Source organism: Chrysemys picta, chromosome 11 (assembly GCF_011386835.1).
Source record: "Chrysemys picta bellii isolate R12L10 chromosome 11, ASM1138683v2, whole genome shotgun sequence".
NCBI lineage: Eukaryota > Metazoa > Chordata > Testudines > Emydidae > Chrysemys > Chrysemys picta.
Genome location: NC_088801.1, coordinates 61,662,086 through 61,683,160, shown reverse-complemented (window position 1 = coordinate 61,683,160; position 21,075 = coordinate 61,662,086). Strand labels below are relative to the sequence as shown.

General features: G+C 40.4%; 1 protein-coding gene across 4 annotated transcripts in view; it reads left to right on the top strand.

Moving 5' to 3' along the window:
* Window positions 1–6,049: 6,049 nt before the first annotated feature.
* The window catches only part of INO80D (INO80 complex subunit D), a 45,312-nt gene continuing 30,286 nt past the window's right edge, over window positions 6,050–21,075 (top strand). The window contains exons 1-5 of one of the 4 annotated variants that reach the window (XM_065562095.1): window positions 6,050–6,319; window positions 16,575–16,650; window positions 17,695–17,883; window positions 19,587–19,681; window positions 19,782–20,028. In XM_065562095.1, coding sequence (XP_065418167.1) covers window positions 19,811–20,028 — 218 coding nt within the window. In that variant the 5' untranslated portion in view covers window positions 6,050–6,319; window positions 16,575–16,650; window positions 17,695–17,883; window positions 19,587–19,681; window positions 19,782–19,810. Of the gene's footprint in view, window positions 6,320–16,509; window positions 16,651–17,694; window positions 17,884–19,586; window positions 19,682–19,781; window positions 20,029–21,075 lie in introns of those variants that run through there. The other 3 variants (XM_065562096.1, XM_042859647.2, XM_008172500.4) reach the window with 3 other exon arrangements.

The window sequence follows — 21,075 nt, the reverse complement described above, 5'->3', positions numbered from 1 at the left end:
GCTCTGTATATATTTGGTAGCACATAGCAGAGGTCAACAAAAATGATTGGGGGCTGAAGCACATGACTTATGAGGAGAGGCTGAGGGAACTGGGATTATTTAGTCTGCAGAAGAGAAGAATGAGGGGGGATTTGATAGCTGCTTTCAACTACCTGAAAGGGGGTTCCAAAGAGGATGGATCTAGACTGTTCTCAGTAGTAGCAGATGACAGAACAAGGAGTAATGGTCTCAAGTTGCAGTGGGGGAGGTTTAGGTTGGATATTAGGAAAAACTTTTTCACTAAGAGGGTGGTGAAGCACTGGAATGGGTTACCTAGGGAGGTGGTGGAATCTCCTTCTTTAGAGGTTTTTAAGGTCAGGCTTGACAAAGCCCTGGCTGGGATTATTTAGTTGGGAATTGGTCCTGCTTTGAGCAGGGGGGCTTGGACTAGATGACCTCCTGAGGTCCCTTCCAACTCTGATATTCTATGAACTACTTGTTCATTTACATATTGCAGCTTTTCAAACTGGTTTAACTCAGGTGAGCCAGGGCTCTCTCTTCCTTGACAGCATCACAATTACTAGCAAGCTAGATGGACCAGACTCTAGTGACAGATATAAACTACTTTGTTGGTCTGCCATGGCTCTTGTCAAGGTCTCATAAGAGAAAATTACCTTTCACATGTTGTGTTTGATATCCTTAATAGTCACAAATTTGTCGAGACCTTTGACAGCCAAGTCTGTTAGATAAGCATGTATTTTGGACAGTGCAAGTACAGTATTATATCTTTGAAAAACAGATAGGCCAAAGATACTTATTTGTATGAATGTTTGATACGAAGTTAGAAGGCTTTGCTTAAAAATAAAAGGCAATTCCCCAAAACAAAAATTCATTCCTGTAGAGAGGGTCCACCTAAGATGGTGCACTACGAGTATATAAGCCCTCACACTGAAATTTAACTCACGCCCATAGGGTCAAGGCACAAAGTCAATGTTTTTGCGGCCCTAAAACCTCAATAATGTAGCTGGGTGGAGAGGTGAAATCCATCCATGCCCAAAACCTGGCACCAGGGCAAAGGTTGCAGAACAGCCTCATCACAGCCACTGCTTGGGCCTCTAGGCTGATGTAACAGCTGTAACCTTAGCCTACCATGCTACTTCCATGGTATACTGAGACACTGAATCCATCCACGTGAGTACTATGGCTTTTCTCTTAGCTATCCCTTGACTGCCCTGTTCGGGGCCAGTGTGGAATCCCCTTCTGCAAGCTGCAGAAGTTACCCACTCTCTGATTCCTGCTGCACAGCCGTACGCAGGCTTACATGGTATGCTGGCCTGCCATCCCTGACAAACTTTACACTTATTGCAGAAAGAACAGGAGTACTTGTGGCACTTGTTAGTCTCTAAGTACTTGTGACTAACTTGTTAGTCTCTAAGGTGCCACAAGTACTCCTGTTCTTTTTGCAGATACAGACTAACACGGCTGCTACTCTGAAACTTATTGCAGAGTTTGTCGGCAAAGAGGATACTACAATGTTAATGGCATTCCATAGCTAAACATACTCAAAAGAAACTATATCTCATCTGTTTAAACCACTGAGGGCTGTATCCCAGTGCACAAGAACTTAAAAAGTCTGTTATAAGGTACAAATGAGCAATCTCTTCTGAAATAGTTGCAACATCTTCCTGCTTGCTGGGCTTAATTTTCATAACTAGTGAGATCACAGTGTTTGTTTAAAACAAAGCAAAAGAAAAACGCTTTGCTGTTTAATCTGTGCACTGCAATGCAACAATTTCAGTTAAATGAACAGTTAGCATTTTCTGGGAGAATGCCCTTGACCCCAGAGAATATTTACTCTTTGTAATATGTGAACTGTAGTTGTAAAAGTATTTTATTTCAGAATCTATTATAAAAAAAAAAAAAGGAAGAAAAATATGGTTTAGTGTGTCCAAGAGGCCTCTGGATAATCGCCTCCCAGGCAAGCTTCCATCACAAAGCGGATACGCTTAGTTCTAGAGATATTCTGCAACATTATGCTTGGTGCTCTTTGCTCAGTGTCAGTTCTTGGAATAGCATCGTCTAGCCTTGTGGAGGCCTCTTCCCTCCGTCACGGGTCAAGTACTACTGCAATGGCAGTTACAGCTAGCTGTGAAGTAGCCCAACATGACTGAGGCGCACTCAAGGCCTTGCCTACATCTGGGATTGCCAGGTGCCCAGTTTTCGACTGGCGTCCCTCCTTCATCCCAAACCCCTCATCCCCAGCCCAGAGTCCACACCCCCTCCCACACCCCAACTCCCTGACCCAGCCTGGAGCCCCCTCCTACACCCCAAGTGGGCATCTCTCTGGGTGGCACACTTCTTTGGGTGGGCAATGGGTCTACGGATTTGGATTTACTCTCATCTTTAGTGAGGAGGTAGGCAGAGACTACAAGCTCCAGAATTAAATCTTCATTTTGCATTTTAAACTGGAGACATCACAATATGTTTTCCTTTGGATTTATAGTTCTGTTCTCTATCTTCTAGAGAGTCAAGAAACCTGGTACTTATTCTCCAGCAGGAAAAATAAACAGCACTGCAAATCAAACCACCAAAATAACTCTGCCTTCCAGTTTTAGAGTGAAATCCTGCTAATCTTGCCCCTATGAATATTCCAATACTCCAATTTACTTTGGTCCCTACAATTTAATATTCTGTTGTGATAAAAAGTGATTTAGTTATAGTAATCACTTGTTTCACATTATACAAAATATTATTGAAAAATGGACGTGTCTTAACCTTCCTGAATAGTTAAAACAACTTCCTTGCTATTAGTTTACTCCACTGATTTACATTTGTCAGCAACAGATTGAAACAGAACGATCTATATTATGAACATCTAGTGAACTTTTCTTCATCATTTTATTCCTATTCAAAGAAAAGTCAAACTTTTGGCACAAACTACTCAAACAGCATCCCTTTCAGTTTTAAACTTTTCAAAATGGTTTCTGAAATTTGTTTTATTGTTTTGGATTGGGGGGGGGGGGGACAGGAGAGAGGAAGGGGCATTAAAACCTTCACAGGTTGTGGCCACCTATAATTGCCATATTGCAAACAGTTTGATATTGCAGGGATAGTTACAGTACTGTAGCTTTGTGCATTTAAGCTCCATCCTGCAAACATACATATTTAAGTAGAAGAATGTAAATAGTGGATGTGAAAAGTTAAGGTCTGCAAAGTTAGTTACATTGGGCTACAACAGAGAAAGAAGTAATACAAATCCTATGTTCAAGATATCTCAAAATGTTTTAAAAGGCATTTCTGTTACGGAGTGCATCATGTGCATCCCATTTTAACAAGACTAAGGAAACCCAAATCCATGGGTACTGTATTCTCTGGAATCTGAGCTTTTTCTAGTGGTGCATGTTATCCTTTCCAATGTAAAATACTACCTTTTATTAGAACCCCTCTGTTCATAGCGTAACAATAGCAACAAACAGGATGTGAAGTTTTAAAAAACTAGAATTAGCTTGGGGAAGAAAAGAGTTTGAGGGGACTTGACTGATATATTCCACAGTATAAAGGTATAGTGAAAACTGATCATTCCCTTGTTTTTACCCTTTAACATAATACTAGAACAACAGGTCACTTGATGGGGAAATCCTGAATTCTGTATTTAGGCAAACTCTCATTGACTTGAAGGGAGTTTTATACAAGTAAGTACTGAGTTAAGGCCCTGATCTTTCTATATTTATGCATGTGCTTAACTTTACTCCTGTGAATAGTCCCATTGATTTTATAGGACCAATTCATGTGAATAAAGTTAAACATTTGTATGTTTGTAGGACTAGTGACTAAGAACTGAAGAATTTGGCCTTTCATTAATTAATCTTCATTAATTTAGAATAAAATGAAAGGAAATACTAGTTCATAAAGCACATAGTTAACTTGTGAATTCACTACCACAGAAGGTCATTGAGTCAAACACTGTCATTGAATTTTTTTAAAAGGTTGTATAATAACATAACAATGATCAATCACATTTGTAACTGTTGTACATGTGTAGGTATAATGTACAAAAATATTTGTTATAAACATACTATGATAAAGATAATCAGATTTCATACTTCAGGGCATAAGATGATCATTGACACACTGGAAGGGTCAGAAGGAAGCTCTTGACTATCCCATCATCATCCTATATGCAAAATTGCATAAACAGTTAGGTGCATTATGGGTTGTTGTTTTTTTAAAACTTCCACTGCCACAGCAAGATACTGGATTTAATGGATCAATATTTTGAACCAGTAAAGCACTTCCTTTGCAATTACTCCATGCATTCTATCATGGTGCAACCTTCTAGTCTACCATAATGAGCTAACAATATTTTTTAAACAGCCAAAACAAAATATTCTTAATGCAAGGGCCAGGAGGCTCTTTATTATGTTTTAACTCTAAAACTCATACCTCCAAATGGAAGACCCACTATATCTGCACAAAATGAGACTCATTGCTTATCCTAGCTCAGAAAATCCATATCCAAGTTTTCAAAAAGCAACATCTTTGTAAATTCAGGGATCAGAATGCTACAAAAATTGGAGATATTGCAACATCTGATTTGAGACATTCTGAACTATGAAACCAATAAAAATGTGGAGGACTCAGAGAACTCTTGATTTATTTCAGAGTTCATTAAAGAGAGAGACAGTGGGCTATGCCAATTCAATTTCAGCATTGATGTTACTTCAGTCAAACTGCAGTTTAGCCAACCTAGATCATATAAATAACTTTTACAAAGCTGCAAAATTTGCAGTTCTCTACTATATATCTCTTAGTTTTCTAATTACTTCCTCCTCCATGCAGACAAAACAGAACGATGTATTTGCAGTTGTTCATCCCTACATAGGACTCTGGTGAATCTCACTGCATGCAATGTTATCACTCATCTGCTGAACTGAATGAGAATGTTTTCATTTACAGATATCTGGTGGCATCTCACATTACTTTAACAGCATTTCATACATTTTGTTCAGTCTAATCAAAGCACCTTAAAAAACCCCTTTCAATATTAGAGATATTTTTAAAAAAGATCTTATAGAATAAATGAATATTGTCTCTTGACTTTGCAAGATTATGTCAGGGATAACATTACTCATAAATATCAGGAACAAAGCACCCAAATCAAATCAATCTCATTTGATTCTTAGAAAAAGAATCAAAACAGATTTTAAAAGGCTGCAAAATGCTTTGAATTTAAAAACCAACCAAACAAAAACCTCAACTACTGTCTTAAAATTTGTTGCTGTAAGTTTTATTTTTCACTTCCCATCTTTTATGGACAATGCCAAAATTATGATGGACCAACATCATTTTCTAGATATGTGACAGGTTCCACTTACTGTACTTGTATTAAAACCCTCTCTACATATCTCTTTGCACTCTGAAAAAAGCTATATCTACCTACCTATACATTCAATCTGCTTTATTTACAGTGCCTTGAGAGAGACAGAGAGGACACCATGATACATAACTGCCAGACTATCCCACATCAGTTTCAGCTTTTACTCCGAATAAAAGAGTACCATAATAAAACAAGTTATATCAATGAGTTTCTTTCCAGACATCAATTTTTTAAAAAACTGCTACTCAGAGACAGAAAAAAAAAAAGTTAACAACTTTGTACTTTATGGAATACAAAATAAAATAATTAAAAAACCAACCTCTCACTCTTAATTAAAAATAAATCATAACAAATAAACTTACTAATAAGAGATTTCTTTTTAACCATCCTTCTTTAAAAAAATTTTTTTCAAACAAATGATCTTCACTAATTATAAAGGAAAATATTTCCTAAGCCACATGCATTTTTTAAGTCACACAAATAGATAAAGTCTTTTTTTATTATTATTTTTAAACTGACACTTTCTATAAAAACCCTCTGTACTTTCCCCCCCTCTCTACTACCTCCAAGATGGTAGGAAAGTTGTTGTTTTGGAGGGCAGAGGAGCTGCTCTCTGATGTTATGTCCTCTCAGTGCCTGTAGTGGTGCTGTAGGAGGCTGCTGGCTCTCTTCTTGAGCAGCCCCAGCAGCCCTGCCTTCTTTGCTGGAGAATATATTCAGGGATTCCCCTTAATAATCACCTACCCTCGGAGCACTTTGTACTTTTAAAATAATAAAAAGCCCCCCAAAGCTTTCTCCCCCACAAAAGCAGGATCTCCTCAGAGCTAGGGGGGCAGCAGCTGCTCAGCACAGAGCCCGAGCCCATTCCCGGTCCCTCTGCTGGGGAGGAAACTCTGATCTGTCAGCCCAGCAGAGGGAAAGGGGGGAGAGGCGAGAGAGGAGAAAAAAAAAGCAGCTGGAAAGGTAAGCCAGGCCCGGCCTGCATCCTCGGGCTTGCGTAGCGCGGCAGGCGGCGCGCAGGGGGCAGGGCGGGCGGCCACGCGGACTACGCGAGCCCGGGGATTCGATGGAGTGCCGTAGGCCGCAGTGGGGTGAGGGGTGTCGGAGGGATTTTTAAGACTTTCGGGCGCTAGGGAGGCAGGAAAGCGGGGGTGAAGCGGCCGCTGGATCCCGGGGGACGGGAAGCGGCGCCTCAGTGTGCTTGAATGTAAGGTTAAGGGCGGCGAAGGGGGCGGGTAGGCCTCAGTCCGGCGGGGCCTAGCCGCTCCCCGCCCCCGCCGGTCCCCCCGCTGCGGCCCCCCACTCACGAAGACGGGCGGGCTCCTCCTGCCCTGAATGTTGCACTGGGCTCCAAGGGTTTGGGGGGGTCGCCGAGGCCGCAGCAGAGGCTGGAGCCTCCCCCCGCCCGCCGGACGGGGATGTGGGGGGAGCGCAGCGGAGCCCCCGGGGGGCGGAATTTCATGGGATCATATAATTACTGAAGTTATTTTAATTATAATTAGGGATTGAGAATGACAACCCCCTCCCCCATCGCAGCCTGGGAGGCGGGTCCCGCGGGGGAGGGGGGTGTAGATTGAACAGCAGCCGGCGGCCTTTAAAGTTTAATTTAAGGTTTCCTTTCTCCCCCCCCCAATAACGTGCCTGTTTTATACCTCTTCCTGCTGCTGCTATTTATAAGTAAAATCATGGGGAGTATATTTTCTTCTTTACTAAATTGGGGGGGGGGGTTAAATCTTTCCCTCCCCCACTCCCCCCACCAACCCGTGTCTCCCTCCTTTCTGTTTCATTATAGCCTCCTCGACCATGTGCATGTCAGTTTTGCTTTGAGTTATTTTGTTTGAATTATAACTTTTTATAGGGTCCCCCCTTGGTTTGTGGAGGGGGCTAAAGGTTTGGGGACCTGAGGAGTTGTTAGATGGACATAGGTTGGTCTCACTAGAAGCAGCCTTGCATCATTTGACTCCCAACTCGTTCTGTAATTTTGAGTGTGAATAAATCTTCCCCCCTCCTTTAGTACTCCTCTAAATTATTTACTCTTGCAGGGTCATTATATCTTTCCAGCTAACTTCTGTGTCTTCTTGCGAGTTTTGCAGGTGCTGTCATTGATAGTCCAAGCACACTGACACATGCAGCGTTCTTGGACTGACTCTAGCTTTGTGAATGGGGTGTGTAAACTCCTCCTTATTTGAGGTCTGATCCTGCAGACAATTATCTTGTGTAGTGTTTACTACCGGGAGTACTTTAAGTAAGCCCTATGCTTGGTACTAAGTGTTTGCAGGTTGGGGCCATTGGTCAGTTTTGTATAAAATGTCTAGGGAAAGATGTTTCCACAGACCACTCTTTGATAACAAGAAAGGAAAAACTTTTGCATCCAAAGGTGTTGTCAAACTTGGATCTTGATCCTATAGTCTGACTCTGATAATCTGTGTGCAGGTCATTATGTCTGTATGGAATCTCACCCCCTAATTGCAGTATCAGGGCCTGATTTATCAATCATTTATAGTGGCAAGTAATGAATTTGATGTGAATATAATTCTTACCCAGGAACCCTCTTCACAATCCTCGTACATAAAACTGAAAACGAAAGCAGTTTTCCTGGGGAAAGTCAAGAGTGTTAGTTATACTTGAGAAGAGGGTCCACTGTGGGAGACATGCATCTTGCACAGCATAGATAAAATAGCTCTGATTTTTAATAGCTATAGATACCAGTGATTTGTTCCAGTGCATTTTAAAAATATTTATTAATTGCTTTGTACATATAACATTGAAGCATTTTTAAAAGCAAAAAAAAGCTTGACTTGACACCTGATATTCCACTTTCTGATTTCAGAATAACCAAGTTAGCCCTAATTTTGTTACGTAGCAACCTGCAATAAATGTCTATGTTCCCCATTGTGGGCACTTCTTGAGAGCTGATTTGCCATTCTTTGTAAATTTAGAGGAATATGTCCTATCCATATATTGCCCTCCCCTGTATCAACAGTAGCTCATGTTTGGACTTTGCTGGCAAAGTATTACACTGACTGACAACCCAACATCCAAAGCACTGTTCTGTTGTAACAAACTGGCACTTGGAAACCAATGGGACAGCTATAACTTTGTCAGAGCTGACTTATGAACTTCTGAATGAAAGATCCCAATGATATTTTTATTTATACAAAGTTTCTACTTTTTATTTTTATTCTTGTTTTTGGAAAAATTATAGAAACTAACAACATTAAGAAAACATCCCAAATGATCTATATCTATATTTTCTTTTAATGTGTGCGATTCACGTTTTCATGAAAATTTAGGCTCTGATCCTGCAAATATTTATGCATGTGCTTACTTTTACACATTGTTTGGTGTAAATTACCAAAGCTCCATTGTGAAGCTATGATAGTTTACAGCAGCTGAGGGTCTGCTCTGTGAGTACCCCCAGTGACTTATTTTACACACTGTGAGTGGTCCTATTGAAATCAGTGGCGCTGTTCAGTGTGTAAAGATAAGCTTATGTGCAAGTCTTTGCAGCATTGGGAATAAAAGTGCATATTTGATTTTTGTTAAACCTTATATGCATGTGCATAATTGGAATTATTTAAAATAAGTACTTCATAATAGCATGGCCCTCTCCCGGTAGATGTAGAATAGCTGCTAGATGTATTGCAGAATTTTTCTAAAGACAATTAGTTCACTTTCAAACCGTGCAAGTTAAAGTTATAAAGGAGGCCTTTCCAGGAGACGTTTCTGGGTTATCAAGGTTTTCACTAAAACAACAAGGAGTCTGGTGGCACCTTAAAGACTAACAGATTTATTTAGGCATAAGCTTTCGTGGGTAAAAACCTCACTTCTTCAGATGCATAGAGTGAAAGTTCTGTAACTTTCACTCTATGCATCTGAAGAAGTGAGGTTTTTTTCCCACGAAAGCTTATGCCCAAATAAATCTGTTAGTCTTTAAGGTGCCACCAGACTCCTTGTTGTTTTTGTAGATCTAGACTAACATGGCTACCCCCTGATACTTGAAGGTTTTCACTGTCTGTCCTTCGCCTCTACATTTTCTCACTGGATTCTAGTTTGTTTTGACATTTATATTGTACCGGTACAATAATTTTGTTTTGTTTTTTAATGTTATGATGGCTAAAAGATTCCTTGTATTCCTTTTTCCGAAGACCTGTATCCTGCAAAGAGAGCGTGCTCTGGCAGAGCAGCATTTGTGCAGAGAGCCTGTAGAAGTTGGTGTGGGTCTGGGTGGGCACATGGCTCTGCCTTTGTGGGTCTGACTGCAGTTATATCTTTAAATGCTGCAGTCTGTGTTAATGATAATTCAGAAGACATAGATCCTGATCTTGCAACCCTCACTGACATGAATAATCCCATTGAAGTCAATGGGAATATTTCCTTGAGTAAAGTTTGCAGTATCAGGCTATTTTGCTGTACATATCTCCCTTTCTTTAAATATCCTTTGCAGTTAAACTCCTGGCTTCCCCATCTTAAATGGTTACTGGTATTTAATGTTTGTGTATCTTTGTACTGCTTATTCCATTATCTTTCAGAGTAACAGCCGTGTTAGTCTGTATCCGCAAAAAGAAGAACAGGAGTACTTGTGGCACCTTAGAGACTAACAAATTTATTAGAGCATAAGCTTTCGTGGACTACAGCCCACTTCTTCGGATGCATAAATTTGTTAGTCTCTAAGGTGCCACAAGTACCCCTGTTCTTCTTTTTCCATTATGTTTGTACTGCTTATTCCATGTGCTGATTATTGGGTAAAATGGATCAGCTAGAATTAAAATCCCTATTTCTGTGCACTTTCCAAAGGAGAATAAATAGAAGAATAATTTCAGTTTTGTATCAATAAAAGTTAGTTTCTAAGTAGGTCCATTTGCTGCTGCCAGTTGTAATCCAAGCATTGTCTGACCATTATTAATAAGAGTAACACAATTATTTTATTACATTTGAGTACATTTAAAAATGTAATTCTGTTGATCAGAACTGAGCCTGAAGGTACCACATTCTCACTTAGTACATTTTGGTTCCATGCAACCGCTTTGTGCAGACTTGGAGCCCTAACAGTTCTAAGAAGACAGAATGAGGACAACATTGTCACTTCTAGCTTCCTAGGTAGATTTTAATGTATGAAAAAATAGTCAAATATAGAATTACAGATAATTAGAGAAAAATGCTATTATGATTAAATTGACATGTTTCTAAAATCTGAGAGCCAACATGGAAAGCAAGACTATGCAGCTGCCATGAAGGACCTGAATCACTTTGTTTCCTAAAATAACATTCAGGATCAAGTGTTAAATATTTTTTGCTTAAATCATGTCAACATTTTTTAGCCAATGGATTTTATATCAGCAGTGATAATTCAGTAATACAAGGTAGGGAGTGTGTGTTTCTGTGTATATGTACATGTTTGGTCAGTCACTGTTGTATCCCAATGAGCCTTGATCCCGCAAATGGACCTTGAGTGTACACTGGCACTCATGTGGAGCACTGTTGCTCTTGGTAGGGCTCTTCAAAGATCTCACAGATGAGGGCCAGGGATGTTCTAATTATGTTTTGTTAACTCTTGTCGCTGACTATCATTCCCTCCATGCTACTATAAGTCTCTTCTGTCAGAAGATGGAAGATAGTTCTGTCTGGCTAATGGAGTCTGTTGTTGTTTCCAGAATTATAGCAGATTTGGTTTTGTTATTGAATGTAACAGTGACCTGAGCTGTTAAATGGAATTAAACTAAAGTAATGATTAGATCATAGTATGGGAATAAGGGTTGTAGCTCTATGGTACTGATGAAGATCAAAATGAGGTGTTGAATGACTTCACTCTGTAGAATAGAAAACTCTTTAAGGAAAGACTAGATGGTGCAAGATTGGTAATATGAAATGGAACATTTCAGCTCTATCACTGATTCTAATCCAGCCCCTATCAGTAACAACTGGAAGTTATTCCTGTATGAAGAACAGGAGTACTTGTGGCACCTTAGAGACTAACAAATTTATTTGAGCATAAGCTTTCGTGGGCTACAGCCCATTTCATTGGATGCATGTAGTGGAAAATACAGTAGGTAGATATATATATACACACAGAGAACATGGAACAGTGGGTGTTACCATACACACTATAAGGAGAGTGATCAGTTAAGGTGAGCTTTTATCAGCAGGAGAGAAAAAGAACTGTTTGCAGTGGTAATGAAAATGGCCCATTAACAGCAATTGACAAGGAGATATGAGGAACTGTAGGGGGCGGAAAATAAGCATGGGGAAATAGTTTTACTTTGTGTAATGGCCCATCCTCTCCCAGTCTTTATTCAAGCCTAATTTAATGGTGTCCAATTTGCAAAGTAATTCCAATTCAGCAGTCTCTCGTTAGAGTCTGTTTTTGAAGTTTTTTTGTTGTAATATTGCGACTTTTAGGTCTGTAATCGAGTGGCCAGGTATGGTGTCTTTCAAATGGCTGGGCTGTGGGATGAGTTGGGTGGTCTCAGTCCAGTTCTGAGTAGATTAGAGCCATGTCTCACAAGCCACCAAAATTGCTATGCTTATTGGCAGTCTCAGCAGGGAAGCTAAAGATTTAACAGGTGTGAAAGCCGAACCTCTGATACCTAGAGGTGGGCTTTCCAGGTCAGGGTTGAGGAGCAGTGTTGGAGCTAGTACAACTTCTATGCGTGCTGTATTGTTCTGTGAGTAAATAGAGGACTTCGGTCTCTCTGGCCATCAAATTGGCACATTTTAGAAACTCATACATGGAAAATGTATTTGTCTGTCATATGCCATGCATACACGTGAACCAATATCATAACACTAAATCCACACTACACATTTAAAAATACAAAACAACCAAATTGAAGTGACATCTTTAATGATGACAAGTGTTTGGAAGCTACAATGTGAATCTTAGTCCTCATAATTATACATCTTTTAGCCCCAGACAGATAATTGCAATCCAATTTACAATGCACTTGAGGATTCCATTCCCTAAATGTGCCTCAAACACATAGAAATGTCTATCTCCAAGCATACATTTTAAAATGTAACTAATCTATGTGCATTAAAGTATTATTAAAATATTTGCAGTACAAGTGTCTTCTGAAAATTATTAAGAGTGTATCCTTGGTGTGCTAGATTCCCATGGGCTCTCCCTCTGAGACTGGGCCACCAATTTCCATCCTAGAGTAGAGAACATATCACATAGCAAGTTTCTGCAAAAGATAATACTGACATTCAGTATATGATTTTACAAGGGGAAATCTCCGCCAGTTTGCTGGGGATCATGCCACAGAGAGTGGCTTTGCCTTGTGTTCAGCCCAGCCTCACAACATATTCACTCATGATGCTGAGTTAGCTCTCACATACACAGACAGAATATTTACCAGAGGAACAAGTTTTCTCTTTTATTCATCTTCTCAGTAGCAAACCATGGAGAGAATGATATGGTCCTCGATTTGAAATGTTACTGTATTTTGCTGAGACAAAATGGGTGAGGTAGTACCATTTATTGGACCAAGTTCTGTTGGAGAAAGAGACAAGCTTTTGAGCTACACAGAGCTGCTCTTCAGGTCACACTGCAAACAACTGTATTTTGCTGATATCTGTTTTCTGGGTCCTCTTGTGTATTTCTCCCTGTTGCCGCTGACTAATATTAAACCTCATTGCTTTAAAATTGTCTAAATATATAGCCCATGCTTCTAAAAAAGTGACTTCTGGTTTTCATACACAGATCTGGTTTTTAAGTAGCAGCTTGTGTGCATACATGGGATAACTGCAGGCACAAATTTGGAGAGAGTTGAAGCCTTCTGAAGATTCAGTCTCTATCATAGGCACAAAAGATACAAATCAAGTTTCAGAAGGTTTTATGCCCTGATATTTTGGGGGCAAAGCACTAGGCTTTCCAGAGGAAGTCCACATTTCACAGTCTTCATCTGTTACTGAATCTTGTGGGACAAAAATAATTTCTCTTCCACCCACTATTTAACAAACATGGTTTCAGTTCTTTTCAGATAAGCTACTTGTGCTTATTGCAATGTATTGCTCTACTTGCTTATTAAGTGGCAAGAAATATTCTGTAAAAAAGAGCTGCATTTCATTCACTGTAAAATACAAGTTCAGATCAAAATGAAAAAATATAAAGGTCTTACAATATATATATATATATGCTATGGTAGTAAAAGAAAAGGCTTCTTTAGATCCAGGGTTACATTTTGTTTATAGGTTTCAGAGTAGCAGCCGTGTTAGTCTGTATCCGCAAAAAGAAGAACAGGAGTACTTGTGGCACCTTAGAGACTAATAAATTTGTTAGTCTCTAAGGTGCCACAAGTACTCCCATTTTGTTTATATAGGCCCTGATCATGCAATCAGACCCACGTGGGCAGATTCCTGCACAGCTCCTCTGACTTCATTGTATGGGCACTGGGGTCTGCCCCTGAAGATCGAATTGCAAGATTAAGACATAGGCAACTGCTACAGTTTTATGTAATGGATAGATTTGTTTTTGTTACCGTTGTATATTATTAAATCTACTGCTATATGATTACAGTGATGCAAGTGATCGCTTCCTATCAGACAGAATGTTTCACAAGGTACTGTTCATATGAGTGTGTCTTGGTGCATAAGCACAGAATCCAGTAATTCTAACCCAGTGATTGTTATGGACTGGGATGTGTGGAGTCTGGCCTGGTAATCAGAGCAGGAGTCAGGTCTAGTGGAAGCCAAGTGTCAGCACCAGAGTCAACTGCCAGTTACCAGAGCCAGGGATCAAGTCAGAATCAGAACCAGGAATTGAAGCTGAGGGTCAGAGCTGAGGTTAGATGCCAAATGCCAGAGCCAAGGGTCAAGCCAGGGTCAGAGGCTTGGGTCAGAGCCAGGACTGGTAACTGATGATTGGAGGCAGGTTGTAAGGGCAGGCAGCTGGAGGAGGGGCCAGGGTCAAGCACAGAGCAGAAGTACAGTGGGCAGAGGAGCAAAGGCAGGGATGAGGCAGGAGCCAGAAACAGAGCAGGAATCAGGAACGGAGTTGGGGGAAGGGGGGTTTGGGTTAGATGCAGGAGGTAGGCACAAGCAGAATCCAGTGCAGCCATAATAGGAAGTCATCTTGTTGCTTGGGCGAACTTCCTGTGCCTCCTTCTGACTTAGTGTGGTTGGACCAGTTGGTGGAGCCAACCAATCCTCCAATCAGAGCATCTGTGGGAGGTGCCTTTGCTAACACTGTAGTGCAGTGGTTCTCAAATTTTTGTACTGGTGACCCCTTTCACATAGCAAGCCTCTGAGTGCAACCCCTCTTATAAATTAAAAGCACTTTTTAAAATATTTAATATTATAAATGCTGGAGGCAAAGCAGGGTTTGGAGTAGAGACTGACAGCTCGTGACCCCCCCCCCTCCGTGTAATAACCTCGTGACCTCCTGAAGGATCCCGACCTCCAGTTTGAAAATCCCTATTGCAGTGCTACCAGCTTGTCTGTCAACCAGATTTCAGCAGACATTGGGTGCAGGGCCAGGATCCAGCAGCTGTTTGGGGACACCCAGTTCTGGGTTCAAAACCTGGTACTTCACAGTATCAGAGGGGTAGCCGTGTTAATCTGGATCTGTAAAAAGCAACAGAGAGTCCTGTGGCACCTTTAAGACTAACATGTATTGGAGCATAAGCTTTCGTGGGTGAATGCCCACTTTGTCGGATGCATGTAATGGAAATTTTCAGGGGCAGGTATAAATGTGCTGACAAGAATCAGTCTGGAGATAAGGAGGTTAGTTCAGTCAGGGAGGGTGAAGTCCTCTACTAGCAGTTGAAGTGTGAACACCAAGGGAGGAGAAACTGCTTCTGTAGTTGGCTAGGCAGTCACAGTCTTTGCTTAATCCTGATCTGATGGTGTCAAATTTGCAAATGAACTGGAGCTCAGCAGTTTCTCTTTGGAGTCTGGTCCTGAAGTTTTTTTGCTATAAGATGGCTACCTTTACATCTGCTATTGTGTGGCCAGGGAGGTTGAAGTGTTCTCCTACAGGTTTTTGTATATTGCCATTCCTGATATCTGACTTGTGTCCATTTATCCTTTTACGGAGTGACTGTCCAGTTTGGCCAATGTACATAGCAGAGGGGCATTGCTGGCACATGATGGCATATATAACATTGGTGGACGTGCAGGTGAATGAACCGGTGATGTTGTAGCTGATCTGGTTAGGTCCTGCGATGGTGGTGTTGGTGTCGATATGTGGGCAGAGTTGGCATCGAGGTTTGTTGCATGGATTGGTTCCTGAGTTAGAGTTGTTATGGTGCGGTGTGTGGTTGCTGGTGAGAATATGCTTAAGGTTGGCAGGTTGTCTGTGGGCGAGGACTGGCCTGCTTCCCAAGGTCTGTGAAAGAGAGGGATCATTGTCCAGGATAGGTTGTAGATCACTGATGAGTCGTTGGAGAGGTTTAAGCTGAGGACTGTAGGTGATGGCCAGTGGAGTTCTGTTGGTTTCTTTCTTGGGCTTGTCTTGTAGCAGGAGGCTTCTGGGTACACGTCTGGCTCTGTTGATTTGTTTCCTTATTTCCTTGCGCGGGTATCGTAGTTGGTATCGTAATGATTATAGAGGAAATAACTAAAGTACAGAAATCTGGCTTGTTGTGGACACATAAACCTTATTCTGAGCTCACTTACACTCGGGACATGATCAACTTGATCGACTTGAAATCTTGTCAGCAAAATGAGTTAAACTGACGTTGGGAAGGCCCCATGCTAATTTTTGTGGTTTTACAGTCACATTTTCCTATTTTAAAAAATCCTTTTCCATTGTGCGTATGAAAGACTGTCACAATTTTCCCCCTCCCCTTGCAGCTCCCAGCTGCTTTCTGTTCTAGTAACCTTGGGTTTTCCTTGTAACAATAGCAGGAATAAGCTTTTTGGACAAAAGTCTGTTTATTTATTTTTAAGTTGTGTGTGTCTATTTTGACATCAATAAGAGTTATCCTGGGGGTAAAACAGGTGTATGAACAAGACTTCCTAATCTGTATCAAAGACACTCTTGTTCCTACCAAGATGTTTGAGATCTCCATAAAGCTTTACTTCTTTTAAAATGTATTTATTTTTTGAATACAATTAAATCACTTTTATCACCTCTATTTCTGTTCCACAAATGCTCATCAGAGAGAGGGAACATAGCCAGCCAATGAATAAAATACTTTATTTGACAGAATGTATTATCTGCATTGCTGATTTTATGATAGATTATTTTTATTTTATAAAAATTGTCTTAAATTAGTTCCTCAAAATGAAGTCTTGAGAATGGCTAACAGGATTTTGGATGATGCAGGGAATGATTCTCATGTTGGTACAAGGTCAGTGATATGTATATGAACACTGTATAGTTAGTGTGATTTTGACTTCAGTGCAAAGCTTTTGAAACAGTTTGAAAATGTGATAACTTTCCAAACCATAGTTTCAAAAGGGAATCCTTTTGTCTAATAGTTGGCAAGGGCTTCCTCATAAGGCTACTTAAGCGTGTTTTATAGAAACATCTTTCCCTTGATTAATCCACTTTCATGAGATCATTTTGCCGAAATACTGTTCCTCGCTACAGTGGACTGATTCTTCACTGCCTTCCTACTTGATCGGTCACGTATGCCAATGAAAAGCAGGCCTAAAATGCTGCTGATTTCATAGCATTTTACACTGATTGTACACAGGTAAAGGACTGCACAAGACGCAAGGCAGTGGAGAGTAAGTCCCAGTGTCTGCAGTCTTTGCATCTTAGCATCTGCAATGGAACTGTTTCTTTAATAGAACTATTTGGGGGGGGGGGAGAAGAGGTGTAAATTGGTAGTTTTAAAAACAGTTAAAATTAAGAATAGAAATAAACAAATACTCTTCTCTACGTTTTTCATTACAGGAAATGGTATAAAAATATAGTTTAAATAATTTCTTTGTGAGTCGCCCAGTTTTCAGAGGTGGCTGTGGTTGCTACAGGTGCTCTATACCTCTGAAACTCAGGCTACTTATTTAGGTGCCTAAATGTGGATTTAGTTGCCGAACATTAGGCATCCCAAGTTTTCAAGGATTTGCCCAAATGGATTACCAAACTTGTGTTAAATAATCTTAATTAACCCACATCCTCCTCTGCAAAAGCCCAGGAGAACCGTTGGAATTTGCAGCTTCTCCTGAATGTTACCAAATCCAAGCTCTGACTAACCAAGGAGGGAAGCAAATTTTGACCAGGCAGTTAACTAGAGCACCTCGGATTATCTCAACTGCCATAGTAATAGATGAAGCCATCTTTCAAATAGCTGGGATCGAAACCATTTATGGCTTTAAAGAGCAAATCCAGTGCCTTAACAGTCTTTGCTTTATTATTATTATTATTGTTGTTATTTGTACTACTGTAGTGACTAGGAGCCCTGTTCATGGACCAGGACCCCATTGTGCTAGGCGCTGTAGAAACACAACAGAAAGATGGCCCCTGCCCCAAAAAGCTTACAGTCTAACTATGACAAGAGACAACAGATGGATACAGACAGACTGGGAAGTACAAGGAAACAATAGATCTCCAATCCATTCTGATGGGATATATTCTGGTGACTGGTTTTGAATTTCTATAGTACTTGCTCCTTGGTGCATTCAGAGAAATTGGTTAAAGTGTTGGCTTGAATAGTATAATTTGGGGTATGATAAGATGTTGATTTATATTTGTACTTCATTGTTCTGGTGCAAATGAAGTACTAACGTCACGTGTGTGCGTGCACAGAGAGTGATCTGGTATAAAAGTTTTATTGCATGTGTTTGGAATGGCCCTTGTTATTCACAAATGAGTTATGTAGCTCCCTCCAAACTTCTCACTAAACACTTTACAGCATATTACCCCATCGTGTATTCAGTAGTATATATCAAATATGTTAGATGTAAAACTGTCAGGAATGTTTTATAGAATTTGTTTAGTTTATTGAAATTGTGTCTTGTATCCCTTTCCTTGTAAATCCAGGTGCTTTTGTTACCCTAAGTACTACTGTGCAATGCTTGGTGTGAGAGACATTTTAACTAACACTCACAAAAATGACTTAAAACGGCTTTTCTAGACCTAAAAATGTCACAGCACTAAAGTAGTTCTCAGGGAGCTATCAGGCAGGAAGTGATCACTGGACCATAGTGGGAAGTTCCCATTTCCAATATATAAAGCTCCCTTTCTAGTCCCGTGGGGCCACTGGATAATTAACTTTTAAGTTATGACATTTTCATTTATAGAAAAGCTGTTGTGGCCCAGGACTGAACTAGGCTTCAGGTAGGAGTGCAATTTTTTGGGTGGGGAGGAGGAAACCTTTCTCTGGCAGACTTTGAAGCTCCACTGTGGAAGAAGAATTAGTGGGGGAGAGGGTAGGTCAGCTGGTCCTGGGTATGTGTTAAATTACACAAGCATATGACAAATCAATTTATCACATGAATAGCACCTCTACGTACATGGTGTACAAAACTTAATAACTGAAAAAACAGAGCACACCAAGTTCGGGACTGCGTTTCAATTCTTCAGGGTTGCTTGTTTAGTTAATAGTTGAACTCGATCATTACAAACAGTTTTGCACAGTGTAAGTTTGGCATTAGCAAAGCAGCTGCATCATGTATGTAGAGCTGAACCTAATTGAAAGCTGCTCTGGAAAAGAAGGACGTGATTGCTAAAAACTCCAGAGTGGTGGGGAATCAGAAATGAAAGGGGTGGCATGTGAGATCACAAATTTCTTTCTATATACTTTAGTAACCTCTGCATTTAAAAAATGACTCCCTGCTACAGCGAATGGGTGAAATTCTGGCTTTCCTGAAATCAGTGGGGGTTCTGCTATTGACTTCAGTAGAGCCAGGATTTCACCCAATAAGTATGACGAAGTAAGAAAAATCTGGCTGGCCTTGGAAAAGGCAGATTACAGATTTATGCAGTCTGTGGGGATTACAAATTCCGAAAACCATACACCAGATGTGGGCCATGCAGTTATAACACAAACTTACTGTGCTGCATGAGTGCTAAAATTAAATTTTAACATATCAGGGCTGCTATCTTCAGAAGGTTATTCTGAGCAAGGTATTCCACTGAATACTAGCGTGCAAAAATTTGGGTTAGTGATATGTCTACATTCCAGTTAATAATTGAATGTGGATTATCTAATTAATCCAGTTTGTTGGGTGTTGGCTGAGCCACGTGCTGAGAAACAACATCCAACACCTTGCTTACTATGCAAAACGGTCCTGTCTGCTTTAATCTTGACCGATTTGGACCTTTGATATTTTTTCTTAGACAATCTGCTTCATCTGACTCGTCATCATTCCAGGATAGTGGTCTCCTTGGGGCTCTCTCCTAACATTGATATGGTACAGAAGATTTAAAATCAGGTACTGTCGTGTGCCCTTCCCCTCAACAAAAACAAAATGCAGAACTTAATGCATCGTTTTTTTCCCATGTGATTTATCTTAATATTTTTGGTTCTTTCAGCTGATGTTCACAAGGAATAGAGTCACGTGATGTATGAAGGCAAACACATACACTTCTCTGAGGTTGACAATAAGCCCTTGTGCTCATATAGCCCCAAACTGTGCAAGCAGAGGCGACTTAACGGCTACGCCTTCTGTATCAGACACGTTCTGGAGGACAAGACTGCCCCCTTCAAGCAATGTGAATATGTGGCCAAGTATAACAGCCAACGCTGCACCAACCCTATCCCCAAATCTGAGGACCGTAGGTGAGTGATGGTGGCCCTCCATGAATTGAAAATAGCTTCAGTCAGCTTGGCTACAAATTTGGTCTTACTGATTGGGAACTGTCTTCATGGTTAGGGAGAAAGGGGTCATTGAATATCAGTATGTTTCTGTAAGTCTTTTTTCTTTTCTTTTCTTTTCTTTTTTTTTTTTTTTAAAAGACCAATATGTTTTTTTGTTATTTCTGGGGAATCAGATAGGGGAAAAGGAAGAAGCGAAGTATATATTCAAGCAAGATTATTGCTTTTCCTCAAATTTCACTTCAAACTCTACTGATCAAACTGATTATATAATACTTACTTTTCCACTTCATTTGTTTAGCTACTGAGTATACCTGGGAATTGATGCTCTTAAAAGGTGCTTGAATTGCTTGAGGAAGATTGTGGTTGGACATCTGGGTTTGGTGGGGTGGCAAAACATATAGCTGGGGAGTTGCAAGAGTACATAGGCTCCTGGTGAGAGTTTGGGGAGCTCAGGACAGAGTCAAAGTTCAGGGCTCCATCAGTTTAGGTACTCACATGGCCCCTATAACCATATTATTTGAGCACCTCACACATGTTAATAAATATATCTTCAGAGTATCCCTGTGTGGTAGGAAAGTATTATCCATATCTCACAGTAGGAGGATTGAGGCACAGAAATTAAATGACTTGCCCAAGGTTACATAGGAAGTCTGTGGCAGAGCCAGGAATTGGAACCAGACTTCCAGAATCCCAATCCGGTGCCTTAGCCATAAGACCATTCTTCCTCGCCCTTTAAGACTGATTTAAATATTGACATCATTGGAGCTGCATGGGGTGTAAGTAAGGGCAGAATTTGGTTTTAATTTCCTTACGTTGTGGCTTTCAACATACAAGTTGTGGTCAGAAATGTGGCTGACTTCTAATTTTGGCTACATGGTGCCCATGACATTATATTTCTGAAGAGCCACTATCACACTTCTCACCACTAGTATGGTATTTCAAACAATGAAATAAAGTGTTTATTAACTATCTGAGATTGGAATTTGTTCCATGTAAATCATTATTTTT